Source organism: Salvelinus namaycush, chromosome 21 (genome assembly GCF_016432855.1).
Source record: "Salvelinus namaycush isolate Seneca chromosome 21, SaNama_1.0, whole genome shotgun sequence".
NCBI lineage: Eukaryota > Metazoa > Chordata > Actinopteri > Salmoniformes > Salmonidae > Salvelinus > Salvelinus namaycush.
Window position 1 is genome coordinate 56,185,988 of NC_052327.1, and position 21,638 is coordinate 56,207,625.

The window sequence follows — 21,638 nt, forward strand, 5'->3', positions numbered from 1 at the left end:
ATTTTATCTAAAGGGTGGCATCCTTAAGTCTAAATATTGCTGTTACATTGCACAACCTTAAATGTTATGTCATAATTATGTACAATTCTGGCAAATTAATTATGGTCTTTGTTAGGAAGAAATGGTCTTCACACAGTTCGCAACGAGCCAGGTGGCCCAAACTGCTGCATACACTCTGACTCTGCTTGCACAGAACGCAAGAGACACAATTTCCCTAGTTAAAAGAAATTCATGTTAGCAGGCAATATTAACTAAATATGCAGGTTTAAAAATATATACTTGTGTGTTGATTTTAAGAAAGGCATTGATGTTTATGGTTAGGTACACATTGGTGCAACGACAGTGCTTTTTTCGCGAATGCGCTTGTTAAATCACCTGTTTGGCGAAGTTGGCTGTGATTCAATGATAAATTAACAGGCACTGCATCGATTATATGCAATGCAGGACAAGCTAGATAAACTAGTAATATCATCAACCATGTGTAGTTAACTTGTGATTATGTAAAGATTGATTGTTTTTTATAAGATAAGTTTAAGGCTAGCTAGCACCTTACCTTGGCTCCTTGCTGCACTCGCATAACAGGTAGTCAGCCTGCCACGCAGTCTCCTCGTGGAGTGCAATGTAATCGGCCATGATCGGTGTCCAAAAATGACGATTACCGATTGTTATGAAAACGAATTAATCGGCCATTGCGATTACTCGGTCGACCTCTAGTTGAGATGTTACGTATCTCAAGGTTTAGGTTGAGCCAAAACATCAGCAGCTTTATTTGCAATGTTAATATCGTTTAATATCTCTCTAATATGGAATATTAGAGAGGCCTAGATCCTAAGTCCACAGTCTAAATGGCCTTAATACTATGAAACACATTCAAATTGAACCTTATTTATTAGTTACCTTCAACACAACGACAGGGGTTTACTTTCAGCTTAATACGGCATGGTGATGGCTTTATTTATGGGCATCTTGTTCAAGTTTCTCTCAGGTGACGTCAGGGCTTAAGAGGCTGGGCATGAACAGCTGTTGTGCAGGGCGGGGGGGGGGGGGGTGGGGGGTTCAGAGGAGGGCGTGGGGGTATGTTCCGTCCTGGTCTAGTTCTAATCTACCATATTTGTCGGGTAAGATTCCAACTCTATTTCTGCTTGTTTGGGTGTGTCGACGTGGTTCCCATGTACAGTATAGAAAGCAAGATAACGTACTGTTGATTTGACAAATGATCTTTAGGTGGTCAACCGTGGCGAAGTTAGAAAATAACTTGAGATATAAATAGCATTTGGATGCACTGTATTTGTAAATGCGTGTTAACAGTATGCCACTTCGTGCTGTAGAGCAGTAGGAGTAGTTATAGACTATTTCTGGTGTCTCTAATGTTTTACCAAAAGCAACGTTTCGGTATTCATTGTCATGATATCTCCACAGTGCCCACACTGTTACGTAGCTAAATAACCGGTAAAGAGTTTCTCTACTGGTCAGATCAGGGAAATTCACTCAATTGATTCGATTTTTAAAGGAATTTGTAAAGGTTCGTATTGTTTGCATTTGGTTCCAATTCCATTCATATGTTCAACATGGACTCAGTGATAGGAAATAACACGAAACAAAAACAAAAGTATACTATATTCAGGTAACACGTGTATGATCTATATGTTATCCCTCTGTAATAAGTTGTAATCATCACGCCACTGTTACCTAGTATAGATTGATAAGAAGTGAATAGTCAGTGTGTTGTTGGTCTATCGTCCCTCGCAGTCTTTTTCTGTCAGAACCATATGACACAAACACAGATTCAGGAGCCTTGTGATGTTCTGTACATAAGAACTAAATAAAGTAGCTCAGTTTTGCCTGCTGGATATTGAATTGTGCATTTTATGTATGTATTTACAGTGGTGTTGTTTCTCCACAGTGGACTCCCAGCATAAGATGACTCTCCAGTGGACTGTGGTGGCTATCTTCCTTTATGTGGAGATAGCTGTCATTCTGATCCTTTGTCTGCCTTTTATATCTGCCAAAAGGTACTGTGGGGAATCATATCCTAGCATTTAGCCAGGTTGAAGCGTTAAGCCTTCTCTTGTGACATTTGGCCAAAACTGTAACATTTACAGTCCAATCCCAAACTATTGGCACCCTTGATAAAGATAAGCAAGACAAAATGTCTGTGTCTAATAAATAATACAAATACTGAGCTATATGACCTAGTGAGATATACATGGCGGAGGCTTAATCAAGCTAGTCGCCTTGACTACTTTCTTATATCATTCTCTCTGGCACCAAAAGTTAAAAAGTGTTTGATAGGGGACAGAATGCGGTCGGACCATCACATAATTGGCATATATATTACTCTTACAGAATTTCCACGTGGGCGAGGATATTGGAAATTTAATCAAAGCCTACTAGATGATAAATTGTTTAGAACTAGGACAGAATAATTTATAACTGACTTTTTTAGACATAACATAGGTACAGCAGATCCCCATATTGTATGGGACACTTTTAAGTGTGCCTTTAGAGGCCATGCAATTCAGTACTCATCTATAAAACAAAAGCAATTTCGATCAAAAGAGTCCATATTAACAAAGGAAATTGAAGGACTAACAGTACAGTTAGATAACAATAAAAACGGTACCATAGAGGCACAGAATAAGTTAGAGGAAAAACAAAAAGAAATGGAGGAACTTATTCAAGAAAGATCCAGTGTAATATATTACAAAAATAAAGCGAACTGGATGGAATACGGGGAAAAATGCACCAAATTCTTTTTCAATCTTCAATATAGAAATGCTACCAAAAAAAACGTATTAAAACTTGTTACAAATGATGGAGTCACGCATGATTCACCAAATGATATTTTGAAAGAGGAAGTAAAGTACTTTAAGAATATATTTTCGTTTCAGGCTCCTCCATCTCCACTAACTGAAACTAATTGTATGGATTTTTTCCCTAATAATAATGTAAAATTACCATCTGTACAGAAAGACTCATGTGAAGGCCTAATTACAGAGGAGGAACTACTTGATGCAATTGGGGCATTTAAGGATGGGAAAACTCCAGGACTGGATGGCATACCAGTGGAAGTATACAAACATTTTTTTGATATACTCAAAGGACCATTATTAGCTTGTTTTAACCACTCCTATATAAATGATAGATTATCAGACACGCAACAAGAAGGTGTGATATCATTATTACTGAAACAGGACCCAAGTGGTATATATAAAGATCCAGTCCATTTAAAAAATTGGAGACCTCTTACACTTCAGTGTTGTGATGCAAAAATCCTAGCAAAATGCTTGGCGCATAGAATAAAAAAAGTTTTGTCAGATATTATTCATCCTAATCAGACAGGTTTTTTACATGGACGATACATTGGAGATAATATAAGGCAAGTACTGGAAACAATGGAACACTATGAAATATCGGGGACACCAGGCCTGGTTTTCATAGCTGATTTTGAAAAGGCCTTTGATAAAGTACGACTGGAGTTTATATATAAATGCCTAGAATATTTCAATTTTGGGGAATCTCTTATAAAATGGGTAAAAATTATGTATAGTAACCCTAGGTGTAAAATAGTAAATAATGGCTACATCTCAGAAAGTTTTAAACTATCTAGAGGAGTTAAACAAGGTTGTCCACTATCGGCATATCTATTTATTATTGCCATCGAAATGTTAGCTGTTAAAATTAGATCAAACATTAATATTAAGGGATTAGAAATCCAGGGCCTAAAAACTAAGGTGTCATTGTACGCTGATGATTCATGTTTTCTTTTAAAACCACAACTAGAATCTCTCCACGGCCTCTTAGAGGATCTAGATACATTTGCTATCCTCTCTGGATTAAAACCAAATTATGATAAATGTACCATATTACGTATTGGATCACTAAAAAATACACATTTTACATTGCCATGTAGTTTACCAATTAAATGGTCTGACGGTGATGTGGACATACTCGGTATACAAATCCCAAAAGAAAGAAATGATCTCACTCCAATAAATTTTTATAGAAAGTTAGCAAAAATAGATAAGATCTTGCTACCATGGAAAGGAAAATACCTGTCTATTTGTGGGAAAATCACCCTGATTAACTCTTTAATCATATCACAGTTTACCTATTTGCTTATGGTTTTGCCTACACCTAGTGACCTGCTTTTTAAATTATATGAACAAAAAATATTCAATTTTATTTGGAACGGTAAGCCAGATAAAATTAAAAGGGCCTATTTATATAACGAATATGAATTCGGAGGGCAGAAATTATTAAATATTAAAGCATTAGACCTCTCACTAAAGGCATCAGTCATACAAAAGTTATACTTAAATCCAAACTGGTTCTCTAGTAGATTGGTACGAATGTCTCATCCTATGTTTAAGAAGGGCCTTTTTCCCTTTATTCAGATTACACCTGCTCACTTTCGGTTGCTTGAAAAGGAAATAATCTCCAAAATATCTTTATTTTTTAAACAAGCCTTAGAAAGTTGGTTGCAATTTCAGTTTAATCCACCTGAAAGGACGGAACAAATAGTACAACAAATCTTGTGGTTAAATTCAAATATAGTAATTGATAAAAAAAACTGTATTTATCGAAGAAATGTTTAAAAAAGGTATAATTTTTGTGAATGATATCATAAATAGGACTGGTGGAGTAATGTCACACATGCAGCTAACACAGACATATGGAAATGTCTGCTCTACCCAAAATTACAACCAATTAATTGCAGCATTACCACAAAAATGGAAGAGGCAGGTGGAAGGGGATAAAAGTAAGGAACTTGTATGTCGGCCTTATATTAAAGAACATAAATGGTTAAAGAAAAGTGTGATAAATAAAAACATATACCAATTTCATTTAAGGACCAAAAAACTTACAGCTGTGCCATATAAATTGCAAAATAGTTGGGAAGAGATTTTCGATGTACCCATTCCATGGCACATGGTTTATGAATTGATACGCAAAACAACGCCGGATTCAAAACTTCGAATTTTTCAATTTAAATTATTGTACAAAATTCTTGCAACTAATAGAATGTTATATATATGGGGGATACAATCTTCCCAGCTCTGTAGATTCTGCTGTGAGGAGGCAGAGTCATTAGACCATTTATTTTGGTATTGTCCGCATGTAGCTCGTTTTTGGTCACAGGTCCAGGAATGGTTGAAGAATTGCACCATTTGCGTAGAACTAACGCTACAGATAGCAATACTGGGGGATCTGAAAAGCCATAGTCAATCAATCAATAATATAATAATTATTTTAGCAAAAATGTTTATTTTTAATTTACAATCCGTGGAAGCTATGAGAATAGGAAGATCCAAATCTTTTGTGAAGCATCACAGCACAGTTGAAAAATATATGGCAAATAAAAATCCGAAATGGATGATGTTGGAAGATAGATGGGAAAGGTTGAGTGGAGCTGAAGGGTGGGACTAATAACAAGATAAACAATGTAGGGCATACGGGATCTGTGAAATGTGTATAGGTGCGGAGCTATTGTGAAATAGCACAGTTACAAGTGGAAATTAAACTGGATGGACAACAGAAATAGAGGAAGGACTAAGAACAAACAAGAGAGAACTATTATAAAGTAGACTGTGTCTGTAAAATGTGTATAAGATGTATAAATTGAAGGTAAAAACAGAAATGTTTATCAGTTTACTCCAATTGGGGGATCGGTGGTAGGGTTTGCGGGGAATAATAATAAAGGTATACTCTTTAAAAAAAGTATGTATGTCTATGTAGGTATGTGTATGTATATATGTGTATATGTATGCATACGTGAATGGATATATATATTTACCCAAAAAAATATGGGGGATTGGAAATGATGCAGACAATTACATTGGAAGCAACATTCTTTCCACAATATTAAGCTGATCCACCCCCCCAAAAAATAAAAAAAATAAAAAAATACTGAGCTATATTGTATGCTAAAAAAACATGGGATATTTATATTACTTTATACCAATACAGTTGAAGACGGAAGTTTACATACACTTAGGTTGGAGTCATTAAAACTCGTTTTTCAACCACTCCACAAATGTCTAGTTAACAAACTATATTTTTGGCAAGTCGGTTAGGACATCTATTTTGTGCATGACACAAGTCATTTTTCCAACAATTGTTTACAGACAGATTATTTCACTTATAATTCACTGAATCACAATTCCAGTGGGTCAGAAGTTTACATACACTTAGTTGGCTGTGCCTTTAAACAGCTTGGAAAATTCAGGAAAACGATGGCATGGCTTTAGAAGCTTCTGATAGGCTAATTGACATCATTTGAGTCAATTGAAGGTGTACCTGTGGATGTATTTCAAGGCCTACTTTCAAACTCAGTGCCTCTTTGCTTGACATTATGGGAAAATCAAAAGAAATCAGCCAAGAACTCAGAAGAAAATGTGTAGACCTCCAAGTCTGGTTCATTCTTGGGAACAATTTCCAAACGCCTGAAGGTACCACGTTCATCTGTACAAACAATAGTACGCAAGTATAAACACCATGGGACCACGCAGCCGTCATACCGCTCAGGAAGGAGACGCATTCGGTCTCCTAGAGATGAACGTACCTTGGTGCGAAAAGTGCAAATCATTCCCAGAACAGCAGCAAAGGACCTTGTGAAGATGCTGGAGGAAACAGGTACAAAAGTATCTATATCCACAGTAAAACGAGTCCTATATCGACATAACCTGAATGGCCGCTCAGCAAGGAAGAAGCCACTGCTCCAAAACAGCCATAAAAAAGCCAGACTACGTTTTGCAACTGCACATGGGGACAAAGATCGTACTTTTTGGAGAAAAGTCCTCTGGTCTGATGAAACAAAAATAGAACTGTTTGGCCATAATGACCATCGTTATGTTGGGAGGAAAAAGGGGGAGGCTTGCAAGCCGAAGAACACCATACCAACCGGGAAGCGCAGGGGTGGCAGCATCATGTTCTGGGGGTGCTTTGCTGCAGGAGTGACAGCTGCACTTCACAAAATAGATGGCTTCATGAGAGAGGAAAATTATGTGGATATATTGAAGCAAAATCTCAAGACATCAGTCAGGAAGTTAAAGCTTGGTCGTAAAGGGGTCTTCCAAATGGACAATGACTCCAAGCATACTTCCAAGTTGTGGCAAAATGGCTTAAGGACAAAAAAGTCAAGGTTTTGGAGTGGCCATCACAAAGCCCTGACCTCAATTCTTTAGAACACTTGTGGGCAGAACTGAAAAAGCGTATGCGAACAAGGAGGCCTACAAACCTGACTCAGTTACACCAGCTCTGTCAGGAGGAATGGACCAAAACACACTCAACTAATTGTGGGAAGCTTGTGGAAGGCTACCTGAAACGTTTGACCCAAGTTAAACAATTTAAAGGCAATGCTACCAAATACTAATTGAGTGTATGTGAACTTCTGACCCACAGGGAATGTGATGTTAGAAATAAAAGCTGAAATAAATCTTTCTCTCTACTATTATTCTGACATTTCACATTCTTAAAATAAAGTGGTGATACTAACTGACCTAAGACAACACATTTTTACTAGGATTAAATGTCAAGAATTGTGAAAAACTGAGTTTTGGCTAAGGTGTATGTAAACTTCCGACTTCAACTGTATATACAATTCAAATACTGAGCTATAATGTAGCAAACAAATTGGGTAATTATATAATTTTTTACTAATAGAATTGATCAGAGAAAGACATTTTCTTAAACAAGTAACAATTTTTTGTCTCAAAAAGTTAGGGGTCAAAATTATTGATACCCCTAAAAATTATTATAAATAATGTAGTCAAAAGTTTAGTATTTGGTCCCATATTTCCTAGCACGCAATGACCACATCAAGCTTGTGTCTTTACAAACTTGTTGGATGCATTTGCAGTTTGTTTTGGTTGTGTTTCAGATTATTTTGCGCCCAATAGAATGTGTGATTTTGGCGTCACTTTTATTGTGAATAGAACATGTTTCTAAACACTTCTATATTCATGTTACCATGACTACGGATAATCCTGAATGAATCGGGAATGTTGATGAGTGAGAAAGTTACAGAGCATCAAAGATCATCCCCCCAAGACATGCTAACCTCTCACCAGGTTAGCATTTCATGGGGAGTATGATCTTTGACCCCTCTGTAACTTATTTACACAGACATATACAAGGAACCAAGTAACTTTGGTTTAATCCCTTGTTGTCTGTAACTAGTCATTCTCTAAGTTTCTAACTCTTACTTTTTGCAGATGGCGATCACTGTTCAACCTGAGTGTATGGAACTGGTTTGCTCCGTATTGGAACAGGGGATTCTTTACCATGATACTCATCCTCATCATTCTCTTCTGTGGTAAGTCATCATACTTGCAGTGTATTGGTTGGGTCTTTGGTATGGCAACACTGAGTCTATTGTAGATAGATAGTCAGAAAGTTTTCCATAATGACACCTTTTATAGGATTTGTGGGTTATTCTCCTTGTTCTATAGTTTCATCTCATAGTCTAGTGACATATTATACACATTACAAGACATACAAAGGCATATACATGCTTATATCAACAAGTTATAAAGCATTGTACCTGGCTTTACACAGTGTTACAATCAGTCCTGTAGTCCAGCGATCCCCAACTGGGGACCAGCTGGTGATTTTATTTGGCCCCAAAAGTGTTAGTTTTTATTGTTGGACATAAACTACTGTGATTATTATTATTTGACCATGCTGGTCATTTATGAACATTTGAACATCTTGGCCATGTTCTGTTATAATCTCCACCCGGCACAGCCAGAAGAGGACTGGCCACCCCTCATAGCCTGGTTCCTCTCTAGGTTTCTTCCCAGGTTTTGGCCTTTCTAGGGAGTTTTTCCCTAGCCACCGTGCTTCTACACCTGCATTGCTTGCTGTTTGGGGTTTTAAACTGGGTTTCTGTACAGCACTTTGAGATATCAGCTGATGTAAGAAGGGCTATATAAATACATTTGATTTGATTTGATAAAAGACCAGGAAACCAGCTCCAAGGGATTTTCATTTTGCATTATAGGGAGATATACAGTACGTGATCTATACAAATGTAAGCAAGGTCTGAAATTATTATGTTTAAGTCAAATATTATATCTGTTTGGGCTTCACGCAGTCAATTTGCACTCTACAAATTGTTTGGAATTATTTTGCGGCCCCCGTGACCATCGGCGCGCAGCTGAATCTAGTGATGATCCCCTGCTGTAATGCGGTATAGTTGCTACACATCACTGTTACACCTGTTCCCTGTTTCCACCCTAAGATGCTCTGAGAGAGGTGAGGCAGTACTCCAGTGCAGAGCCCGTGGGAAAACAGCAAGCTGATTAACTCTAGCCTGTGGTTATACTAGTAATCAGTCCTCTATGCTCCATACCCTGTCTCCATGTGAGAATCCTTTAAATAACCTTTTTAAAGTGTAGCTATAGACACTAATACAACTGTTCCCTGTGTCTCCCTCCTAAGATGCTCTGAGAGAGGTGAGGAAGTACTCCAATGCAGAGCCCATGGGAGAAGCCAAGCTGAACCCCAACTTGTTTGACCACCTCCACATGAAGCTGTTCAGAGCCCAGAGGAACCTCTACATCTCTGGCTTCTCCCTCTTCCTCTGGCTGTGAGTCCTACTTTATATTATCACTCAGCAAAAGTCAGGTTGGTTTATCATAGATGACATGTAACAACTTCCTGGGGTTAGGGTTGTGGTTGAAGCTAGTTAGGGTTATGGTTAGGGTTGTGGTTGAAGCTAGTTAGGGTTATGGTTAGGGTTGTGGTTGAAGCTAGTTAGGGTTATGGTTAGGGTTGTGGTTGAAGCTAGTTAGGGTTAAACTGGGATGTGACCATTAAGTTAGGGTTATGGTTAGGGTTGGGGTTAGGGTTGTGGTTAGGGTTAGGTTAGGGTTGTGGTTGAAGCTAGTTAGGGTTAAACTGGGATGTGACCATTAAGTTAGGGTTTTGGTTGAAGCTAGTTAGGGTTAAACTGGGATGTGACCATTAAGTTAGGGTTGTGGTTAGGGTTGTGGTTAGGGTTGTGGTTAGGGTTTAGGGTTGTGGTTAGGGTTTAGGGTTGTGGTTAGGGTTGTGGTTAGGGTTGTGGTTAGGGTTGTGGTTAGGGTTGTGGTTGAAGCTAGTTAGGGTTAAACTGGGATGTGACCATTAAGTTAGGGTTGTGGTTAGGGTTTTGGTTGAAGCTAGTTAGGGTTAAACTGGGATGTGACCATTAAGTTAGGGTTGTGGTTGAAGCTAGTTAGGGTTAAACTGGGATGTGACCATTAAGTTAGGGTTGTGGTTGAAGCTAGTTAGGGTTAAACTGGGATGTGACCATTAAGTTAGGGTTGTGGTTGAAGCTAGTTAGGGTTAAACTGGGATGTGACCATTAAGTTAGGGTTATGGTTAGGGTTGTGGTTAGGGTTGTGGTTAGGGTTGTGGATAGGGTTGTGGTTAGGGTTAGGCTAGGGTTAGGCTAGGGTTAGGCTAGGGTTAGGTTAGGGTTAGTCTAGGGTTAGGCTAGGGTTAGGCTAGGGTTAGGTTAGGGTTAGTCTAGGGTTAGGCTAGGGTTAGGGTAGGGTTAGGCTAGGGTTAGGGTAGGGTTAGGCTAGGGTTAGGCTAGGGTTAGGCTAGGGTTAGGGTAGGGTTAGGGTAGGGTGAGGCTAGGGTGAGGCTAGGGTTGGGCTAGGGTTAGGCTAGGGTTAGGCTAGGGTTAGGGTATGGTTAGGGTAGGGTTAGGCTAGGGTTAGGGTAGGGTGAGGCTAGGGTGAGGCTAGGGTTAAGCTAGGGTTAGGCTAGGGTTAGGCTAGGGTTAGGCTAGGGTTAGGGTAGGGTTAGGGTAGGGTTAGGCTAGGCTAGGGTTAGGGTAGGGTTAGGCTAGGGTTAGGCTAGGCTAGGGTTAGTTAGTGTTAGGCTAGGGTTAGGCTAGGGTTATGCTAGGGTTAGGCTAGGGTTAGGCTAGGGTGAGGCTAGGGTTAGGCTAGGGTTAGTTAGGGTTAGGCTAGGGTTAGGCTAGGGTTAGTTAGGGTTAGCCTAGGGTTAGGCTAGGGTTAGGGTAGGGTGAGGCTAGGGTGAGGCTAGGGTTAGGCTAGGGTTAGGCTAGGGTTAGGGTAGGGTTAGGATAGGGTGAGGCTAGGGTGAGGCTAGGGTTAGGCTAGGGTTAGGCTAGGGTTAGGCTAGGGTTAGTTCGGGTTAGTGTGTCACTCATTTATCACTTCTTGTCCCTGTAGTGTGATGCGGCGTGTGGTGACTCTGATAAACCAGGTGGCCATCGCTACGGTAACAGGGACCAGCCTGCAAACCCAGGCGGAGAGCGCCAATCAGGCAGCCAAGAAGTACCAGGAGGACAACCTGCTTCTGAAACAGGTGAACACCAGAGTCAGGAAGAGGGCCTGGAAGGGGCATTATCTGACTTTATATGTACAGTAGAGAGTCGATAGTCATCTCTCGTGGAAGACTTAAAACATATTTACAAATGTTTAACAAACTTAAGCGAGCCAAGGAGTTGTGATGGGTATTTTTGTCAGATGATGTCATTGTTGTGTTTCTTGTCTGTATGCACTTTATTGCACCATTATGTCACCATGTGATGTACGAAATTGTTTTCCTAACCGACAAATAAACCATTCATTCTTTCATGAGAACATTTACCTCACAATACAATAACTAATGTAAGAAAGTGCTGTCTGCTCAGGCTCTGCTGGATGAGGAGAAAAACACAACTGCAGGCAAACGGCTACTGAGGAAGGAGGCAGAGAAGTTGATGGAGGAACTGAAGACTGCAGAGGATGGTGGGTAATCAGGAAGTGAATCAAGAATTAAACTGTTTAATGTTTACTTTGCTTTTTTATTACCTGAATTTAAATGGAATTGACCTCCAAACCTGTCTTCAAATCAAGTTTTATTTGTCACATGCTTCATAAACTAACAGTGAAGTGCTTACTTACGGGCAGCGGTGGAAAAAGTACCCAACTGTCAGACTTGAGTAAAAGGAAAGATGCCTTCATAGAAAATGACTAAAGTAAAAGTCACCCAGTAAAATACTACTTGAGTAAAAGTATTTGGTTTTAAATATACTGAACTTTTAAAAGTAAATTGAATTGCTCAAATATACATAAGTATCCAAAGTCAAAGTAATATAAATTCTTTATATTAAGCAAACCAGATGGCGCCATTTTCTTGTTTTTTTTATTTAAGGAAAGCAATCTCAACTTTCCTAATGCCAAGCACATTGCTTATCTTTTCAATGGGAGTATAACCTACCTGGCTGGCATGAAAATGAACCACGTGAAAAGAGTTCTCCGTTTCTTATTTAAGTTCAGAGATTACATGTATTTTCCCCCGCCTCCATTTCAAGACAGGTGCATGATAATAGTCCATTCTAAAATAAAAACAAATTTCACACATTTATTATATGTAAAGACAATATTAAATCAGGAATAGTCTGATGGGTGCCAAGATTAGCCTATCACTTGTGAATTATATATTGTCACTTATGAATGATGCCGCTGACGAAAGAAACAATGCCTTTTTTGTGCAACTTTTTCTAATCATAGTCGTACATCTCATGTAGCCTAGCCTATAAGCCTATATGTTTTGATAAGGTTTGTATCACAACAAAAGTGGCCAAATAACTTAAAATTAAGCACATTAATCCGTGTTACAAAGGGTGTAGAGCCTAACTGGCATACATAAGCAGCGCGTGAGTTTCAAGTTTGGGGAAGATAATTTTTACAATAAAAATATACCTTTATAAGGTCACACGCATAATCACATTCGCGGTGGTGTTTTCTTGCTATTGGAACATTTGCGCTTATAGCTACTGCCGTGAGTGCATTGCTGCACTTATAATGTGAAGAAATAGCCTAATAGTTTATCACATTTTAAGCTAAACGTTCTGATCTGTTGCGTCAGTCTCATTGTGCAAAAATATTTGTTTTATGCTAGTGGTTGTATTAATTTGAGATCTATCGCATCCCACAACTGTCCCAGACTATGTTTTGAATATTTTTTTCTCACACAGAATCAACTTTTGGCCTATGGAGGATAGTAGATTGACATAGGCTAGTGCTTTTGCTGTTCGTTAGGCCTACTCATCTTGTTGGCTGACAAAAAGTAAATGTGGACAGTTCTTCCAATATCTTCAATATGCACCTCGGAATTGGACACGGCAGTTGTGTTCCCGAAGTGTCTGTCTTCACTTGTAGCCTGTGAGAAAGACCCGATCAATTGATGGAGAGCCATGTGAGTGAGAGGTGCTTCGGAGCACACAGCACTCAGGGAGAAGGGAACAAACGCCAGGAAATTCGAGGCTTGTCAAATTGTGAATGAGAGACTGATGAAGTGTGTACAGCCTCGGCAAAAAACAAAGCAGAGCTCATGCCTTTCAAGCAACTTTCTTCAAATCATCAACAGAATCGCATTATGCAGCCTTACAATGTATTAAAAATAAAAACATATATCCCAACGTTTATAGAACGACTACAGTTACATTAATAACTCTAAATTAAGCATATAGGAGTACCAATTTATTTGTTAAACGCTCAACACAGAATAGCAGCATATGCGCCCTCCCTAAAATCGTTTGGAGAAAATATCCTTTCTATTTTATTCAGCTTTGTTCAATTGTATTCTTCATACTATAAAATAATACCACGGAATTCTGAGCAAGTCTTGTCTGCTAAATGAACTACTGTTGTCATGCTCTGACCTTAGATATCTCTGTTTTCTTTATATTTTGGTTAGGTCAGGGTGTGATGAGGATGGGTACGCTAGTTTTTGTATTGTCTAGGGTTTTTGTATGTCTAGGGGTTTTTGTAGGTCTAGGTATTTTGTATGTCTATGGTGGCCTGATATGGTTTCCCAATCAGAGGCAGCTGTTTATCGTTGTCTCTGATTGGGGATCATATTTAGGTAGCCATTTTCCCTTTTGTGTTCGTGGGTTCTTGTCTATGTGTAGTTGCCTGACAGCACTCATTTGTACAGCTTCACGTGTCGTTTTGTTATCTTGGTAAGTTTGTTCAGTGTTCATTCTTATTATATTAAAGAATGTACGCATACCATGCTGCGCCTTGGTCCGATTCATACGAACGTGACAACGTGACAAGCCCACAGCCGTATGGTATAGCCAGATCAGGACGTGACATAAGGACGACTAAGAGTATGCTATTCTGTTCTTCTAAAATACATTTTCTTCGTATCATGTATCTTCAGACCTGTCTAAAATAAATCATATATTTATTATGAAGGTGGTGGCTATATTACATGAATTTATTAGACTTTTTAGATGTTCCAAAGGTCTGCATCAGTGGCTTGTAGGCCACTGATGTGTGGAAGCCAGGAGATGCTAAATGTTTATGTTAATTAACAGTCAATTACCGTGAGACAGACAGTTATTTGCTTGACAATCACCGGCTGACGAATTTTTGTGACCTCCACAACCCTAGTCTAGCACATCAGAATAATAGCTTCACTTCTGCATTCGTAGGCTGTTGTATCCAATGTCAAAGACCGTTGTTATGTATAACATCTACATGTCAGTATACGTGAGTGAAGTGCGTGTTGTCTGTGCAGCTGTGCGTAAGTCTAACGCTGAGGTGGAGGCCATGAAGAGGCAGGCTAACGGTCTGACAAAGGAGTATGACAGACTGTTGACAGAGCACAACGAACTACAGGTAATACACACACGCACGCGCACACGCACACGCACACACACACAGCCTTATAGAACTAACCTTGTGGGGACACACAATTGAGTCCCATTAAAAACCCTATTTTCCCTTACCCCTAACCGTAACCCGTACCCTTATCCTTAACCTAACCCTAACCTTAACCCCAAAACCTTAACCCTAACCCTAGCTCCTATCCTAAACCTTAAACCTAATTCTAACCTTAAACCTAATTCTAACCTTAACCCTAACCTTAAACCTAATTCTAACCTTAAACCTAATTCTAACCTTAACCCTAATTCTAACCTTAAACCTAACCTTAAACCTAATTCTAACCTTAAACCTAATTCTAACCCTAACACTATTTCTAACCTTAAACCTAACCTTAAACCTAATTCTAACCTTAAACCTAATTCTAACCTTAAACCTAATTCTAACCTTAACCCTAACCATTAAACCTAATTCTAACCTTAAACCTTATTCTAACCCTAACACTAACCATTAAACCTAATTCTAACCTTAAACCTAATTCTAACCCTAACACTATTTCTAACCTTAAACCTAATTCTAACCTTAAACCTAATTCTAATTCTAACCCTAACACTATTTCTAACCTTAAACCTAATTCTAACCTTAAACCTAATTCTAATTCTAACCCTAACACTATTTCTAACCGTAACCCTAGACCTCCTTGTGGGGACCAATAAAATATCCCCAGTTGGGTAAAATGTTTGTTCGTTTACCATTCTTCTGGGGACTTCTGGTTCACACAAGTATAGTTAAACACACACACACACACACACACACACACACACACACACACACACACACACACACACACACACACACACACACACACACACACACACACACACACACAAAACACACACACACACACACACACACACACACACACACCCACACACACACACACACACACACACACACACACAAAACACACACACACACACACACACACCACACACACCACACACACCACACGCACACGCACACACACGCACACGCACACACACACACACACACACACACACACACACACGTCAATGCATCATGGTAAGCATATTTGTGATTGATCCCCCCCCCCCCCCCCCCTCCCCCCAATAAATGAATCACAAATAACTTTTCACCAACATTGATAGGACTGATTTCACCACTTGACTGTCTATTTTGTTCATTACTATTTTGAAATGCAGAATCTTCAGGGTGGAGCTGGAGACAAGAAGGATCAATAGGGACTGGATCCAAATCGTTGATCCAGATGACTAGTGTCAAAGACAGAAGGTAGCCAGCCACAGTGATTTCACATGGATACCAGCTATTCAGCTCAGCAACTCTTCATTCATCTCTGTCCTATCTATACTGTACTGTGCATGGGGAAAAAGGGTACAGTTATTCAACACGTGTTATTCAATGTATCCACATGCATTTGTATTTTAACTAAGATAGGGAGCTAAAATTGTGTCATGTTTGAAGAAGGAACGGAGGATTTTGTGTCTGTAAACGTATGGTCTTAAATTCCTTCTCTGGAGCTCATGTAATGTCATTGGTTAATTGCTTTGCCGTTTTAAATCATAGTATAGTATATTAGTACTTTAAAGTATAATACTTGTATCGTATATACTCAAAGTGCATTATGCTAATATGCAGAGCGTTCAGCAAAATCCTGTTTTACATCTGTACCAAGTGGGCAAAACTGGTTGAAATAATGTCACTGTTTACAACCAGAACTGGTTACGGGGAGGGTATACTCTCAGATCAACTGTGAATATGTTTTTGCTGAGTACCATGAAGTGGCATGATCCTCTTGTGTTCAATGATTAAAAAAGAAACATTTGAAGAAATCCAACGTTTGAGGCATTATGTACAGTAGAAGGAAAGCACAAACTGAAGAGGTAATGTAGGAAGACAGGACAGGTATTGTAGGTGAGATGTGGGAAGACAGGACAGGTAATGTAGATGATATGTGGGAAGACAGGACAGGTAATGTAGATGAGATGTTGGAAGACAGGACGGGGAATGTAGATGAGATGTGGGAAGACAGGACAGGTATCGTAGATGAGATGTGGGAAGACAGGACAGGTAATTTAGATGAGATGTGGGAAGACAGGACAGGTATTGTAGATGAGATGTGGGAAGACAGGACAGGTATTGTAGATGAGATGTGGGAAGACAGGACAAGTATTATAGGTAAGATGTGGGAAGACAGGACAGGGGATACTGTTTGTTTTGAAAAATAACTGTATTTTCATTGTTAAAATGATTAAGCACACTAGTAACTTTTTTGTTTATTTGAAATACCAACTTTTTCAAGGTAGTCAAATATAGGCAATTGTTTATAAGAAAAACTAAAGGCAATTGTTTATTTTGATATACAAACACAGGTCTCAGAAAACGATTAATACTTTAAAGTATTTGAATATATGAAAGTTATTTGAAAACAAAAAAAAAACATTTATTTGATGGCTGACAGATATTTTATGAAGAACCAAAAACTACAACAGTTAGTAGAATTAGATCATTAGCAGATGAATTGGAGAAAAAATACAAGATGCTAAAACATTAACATGTATTGATCTAAATAATGGAAGTAATGTAAACCAAACAGATATTCAGCTAGATCTATTATAAGGGACATGGACTCATCTCAACATTAGAGTGGAAACACTTTTTCATTTTCAAAATAACTTAAAATACATTTTCATAATGAGTGACATAAGGTAATGTCTTGACATCAAGTTCTTATAAACATGTAGTTACTTTGTGATTATTACTACAATAGCAACATTGTTGATACATAGGATAGGACTTTAGAAATAATGGTAGTTATTACACAAGAGGAATAAGGAACAGTCACGATTGCTTTCGTGTACTGTAGTTACAAAACCACTCAGCTCATTGCTATGCAATTTAAATGTGATTACCAAAGTATTATGCATTATGCTAATGAAATGTTGCTCTAAAAATAATGACCGTGTTGTTACACAGGCTCAATAACAGTTTAATATGACTGAGAAAGCTCACAACAACTGTTCAACTATGGCTGTTAAGTGTAAGGGGACTAAATATCCCCAAAACAGCCTTCTTGAATCAATGACAGACAAATAGCTGGAAAATCATGTTCATTTGTATTCTAAGTAAACTATCCCTTTAAAGATGGTATAGTGTGTGTTTTGAAAACAAGAACCTTGACATGGACAAAGAGGTTGTTCAAAGTAGTTTTTTGCTAAACATCCAACCCCATCTGTTTGCAATGTTTACAAATGGCTTTTAATTTCTCTGCAGTATTTTCAGGTGTCATAATATGAATTGCAACATTCAACCTTTTCAGTGGTATGTTGAAAGAGCCATGCAGTAATTAATTGTCATAACCTATTCATATTTATCTGTACAAAATATCGTTGGTTGGTTTGACTTCGTTATGTACACCTGGGGTATGCTCAGGAGAATGGACATTTACAGAATGTTCAGATAGAAATGTTTTGTGTAGATCAAATATGACTGTCAGATAGATTGGAATGAAATAGGAGATTGTATTTGCTCTATTCGTTCTATTTCTATCTGCAACATGCAGTTCCTGATACAACCCTCCCTTTAGTCAAAGGCAGCCAATCCAATCGTTTCTGTTCCAGATACCACCCTCCCTTTAGTCGAAGGCAGCCAATCCAATAATTTCTCTTCCAGAAACAACCCTCCCTTTAGTCGAAGGCTGCCAATCCAATACTTTTTTGAAAAGTTGTCACTTCCAGAGATCTGAATTCAAATATATTTGTTGAAGTAGTAATTTTGGGGGGATTTGTATTCAAATTGTCACCTCCAAAGTAACAATTTACCCCCCCCCCCCCCCTAAAAAGAGTTACTTTCCACGAAGTATGTTAAGAACTACAGTTATCCCAGGTCTGCAATCAGGTAGATTAATAATACAGTGAGGTATTGGTGTGCTTTCTTGCCAACTCCTATGATCGTTGTCGCAAACAGATCTGGGGCAGGCTAGAATCAAGTTAAGGTATGGACTTAAAATGTAACTTTTGTGCGTGAGGTCATTGCATTTTATCTGGTCATTGTCCACCTGAAGTGATCAGTCTATGTATGGAACTAGTGAAAGGAACTAATGTATGGAACTAATGTATGGAACTAATGTACGGAACTAATGTACGGAACTAATGTATGGAACTAATGTACGGAACTAATGTACGGAACTAATGTACGAAACTAATGTACGGAACTAATATATGGAACTAATGTACGGAACTAATATATGGAACTAATGTACGGAACTAATGTATGGAACTAATGTACGGAACTAATGTACGGAACTAATGTACGAAACTAATGTACGGAACTAATATATGGAACTAATGTACGGAACTAATGTACGGAACTAATGTACGGAACTAATGTACGGAACCAATGTACGGAACTAATGTACGGAACTAATGTACGGAACTAATGTACGGAACTAATATACGGAACTAATGTACGGAACTAATGTACGGAACTAATGTACGGAACTAATGTATGGAACTAATGTATGGAACTAATGTACGGAACTAATGTACGGAACTAATGTACGGAACTAATGTATGGAACTAATGTATGGAACTAATGTACGGAACTAATGTATGGAACTAATGTACGAAACTAATGTACGGAACTAATGTACGGAACTAATGTATGGAACTAATGTACGGAATTAATGTACGGAACTAATGTACGGAACTAATGTACGGAACTAATGTATGGAACTAATGTATGGAACTAATGTACGGAATTAATGTACGGAACTAATGTACGGAACTAATGTACGGAACTAATGTACAGAACTAATGTACGGAACTAATGTATGGAACTAATGTACGGAATTAATGTACGTAACTAATGTACGGAACTAATGTACGGAACTAATGTACAGAACTAATGTATGGAACTAATGTACAGAACTAATGTACGGAACTAATGTACGGAACTAATGTATGGAACTAATGTATGGAACTAATGTACGGAACTAATGTACGGAACTAATGTACGGAACTAATGTACGGAACTAATGTACGGAACTAATGTACAGAACTAATGTACGGAACTAATGTACGGAACTAATGTATGGAACTAATGTACGGAACTAATGTACGGAACTAATGTACGGAACTAATGTACGGAACTAATGTACGGAACTAATGTATGGAACTAATGTACGGAACTAATGTACAGAACTAATGTACGGAACTAATGTACGGAACTAATGTACGGAACTAATGTATGGAACTAATGTACGGAATTAATGTATGGAACTAATGTACGGAATTAATGTATGGAACTAATGTACGGAACTAATGTACGGAACTAATGTATGGAACTAATGTACGGAACTAATGTACGGAACTAATGTATGGAATTAATGTATGGAAGCGGAACTGGAACTGTTTTCTCAAATTTTTACATTCAATAAATAAAAAATACTAGATAATACTGACACGGTCATGTTGTTCAGATTTTAAACCAAAGCCAGGAAATGAAAAACATGACCAACCTACAACCCATTTCAAATACAAACATAAAAAACAACAATTTCTACATAAACCATTAACAAACAAAAAACGACATTCCTTTCCACAAAACAAAACAAAACTGGTTCCATTTAAGTACAGTGGCTTGCGAAAGTATTCACCCCCCTTGGCATTTTTCCTATTTTGTTGCCTTACAAATGGAATTGGAATTCAAATGGATTTTATGGGGTTTGTATCAATTTATTTACACAACATGCCTACCACTTTGAAGATGCAAAATATTTTTTATTGTGAAACAAACAAGAAATAAGACAAAAAAACAGAAAAGTTGAGCGTGCGTAACTATTCACCCCCATAAAGTCAATACTTTGTAGAGCTACCTTTTGCAGAAATTACAGCTGCACGTCTCTTGGTGTATGTCTCTATAAGCTTGGCACATCTAGCCACTAGGATTTTTGCCCATTCTTCAAGGTAAAACTGCTCCAGCTCCTTCAAGTTGGATGTGTTCCGCTGGTGTACAGCAATCTTTAAGTCATACAACAGATTCTCAATTGGATTGAGGTCTGGTCTTTGACGAGCCCATTCCAAGACATTTAAATGTTTCCCCTTAAACCACACGAGTATTGCTTTAGCAGTACGCTTAGGGTCATTGGAAGGTGAACCTCCGTCCCAGTCTCAAATCTCTGGAAGACTGAAACAGGTTTCCCTCAAGAATTTCCCTGTATTTAGCGCCATCTATCATTCCTTCAATTCTGACCAGGTACCTAGTCCCTGCCGATGAAAAACATCCCCACAGCATGATGCTGCCACCACCATGCTTCACTGTGGGGATGGTGTCCTCAGGGTGATGCGAGGTGTTGGGTTTGCACTAGACATAGCATTTTCCTTGATGGCCAAAAAGCTTAATTTTAGTCTCATCTGACCAAAGTACCTTCTTCCATGTGTTTTGGGAGTTTCCCACATGCCTTTTGGTGAACACCAAACATGTTTTCTTACTTTTTTCTTTAAGCAGTGGCTTTTTTTCTGGACACTCTCCCATAAAGCAAAGCTCTGTGGAGTGTACGGCTTAAAGTGGTCCTATGGACAGATACTCCAATCTCCGCTGTGGAGCTTTGCAGCTCCTTCAGGGTTATCTTTGGTCTCTTTGTTGCCTCTCTGATTAATGCCCTCTTTGCCTGGTCCGGGAGTTTTCGTGGGCGGCCCTCTCTTGGCAGGTTTGTTGTGGTGCCATATTCTTTATATTTTTTAATAATGGATTTAATGGTGCTCCGTGGGATGTTCAAAGTTTCTGATATTTTTTTTATAACCCAACCCTGATCTGTACTTCTCCACAACTTTGTCCCTAACCTGTTTGGAGAGCTCCTTGGTCTTTATGGTGCCGCTTGCTTGGTGGTGCCACTTGCTTAGTGGTGTTTCAGACTCTTGGGCCTTTCAGAACAGGTGTATATATACTGAGATCATATGACAGATCATGTGACACTTA

General features: G+C 38.6%; 1 protein-coding gene across 1 annotated transcript; it reads left to right on the forward strand.

Moving 5' to 3' along the window:
* The first annotated feature begins 1,920 nt into the window (after positions 1-1,920).
* On the forward strand, positions 1,921-17,645 carry LOC120065994 (B-cell receptor-associated protein 29-like). Its single transcript, XM_039017034.1, has 7 exons — positions 1,921-2,012; positions 8,217-8,317; positions 9,445-9,592; positions 11,193-11,328; positions 11,657-11,753; positions 14,536-14,636; positions 17,637-17,645. The coding sequence occupies exons 1-7, from the start codon at positions 1,921-1,923 to the stop codon at positions 17,643-17,645; spliced, it is 684 nt and encodes a 227-aa protein (XP_038872962.1).
* The last annotated feature ends 3,993 nt before the right edge of the window (positions 17,646-21,638 follow it).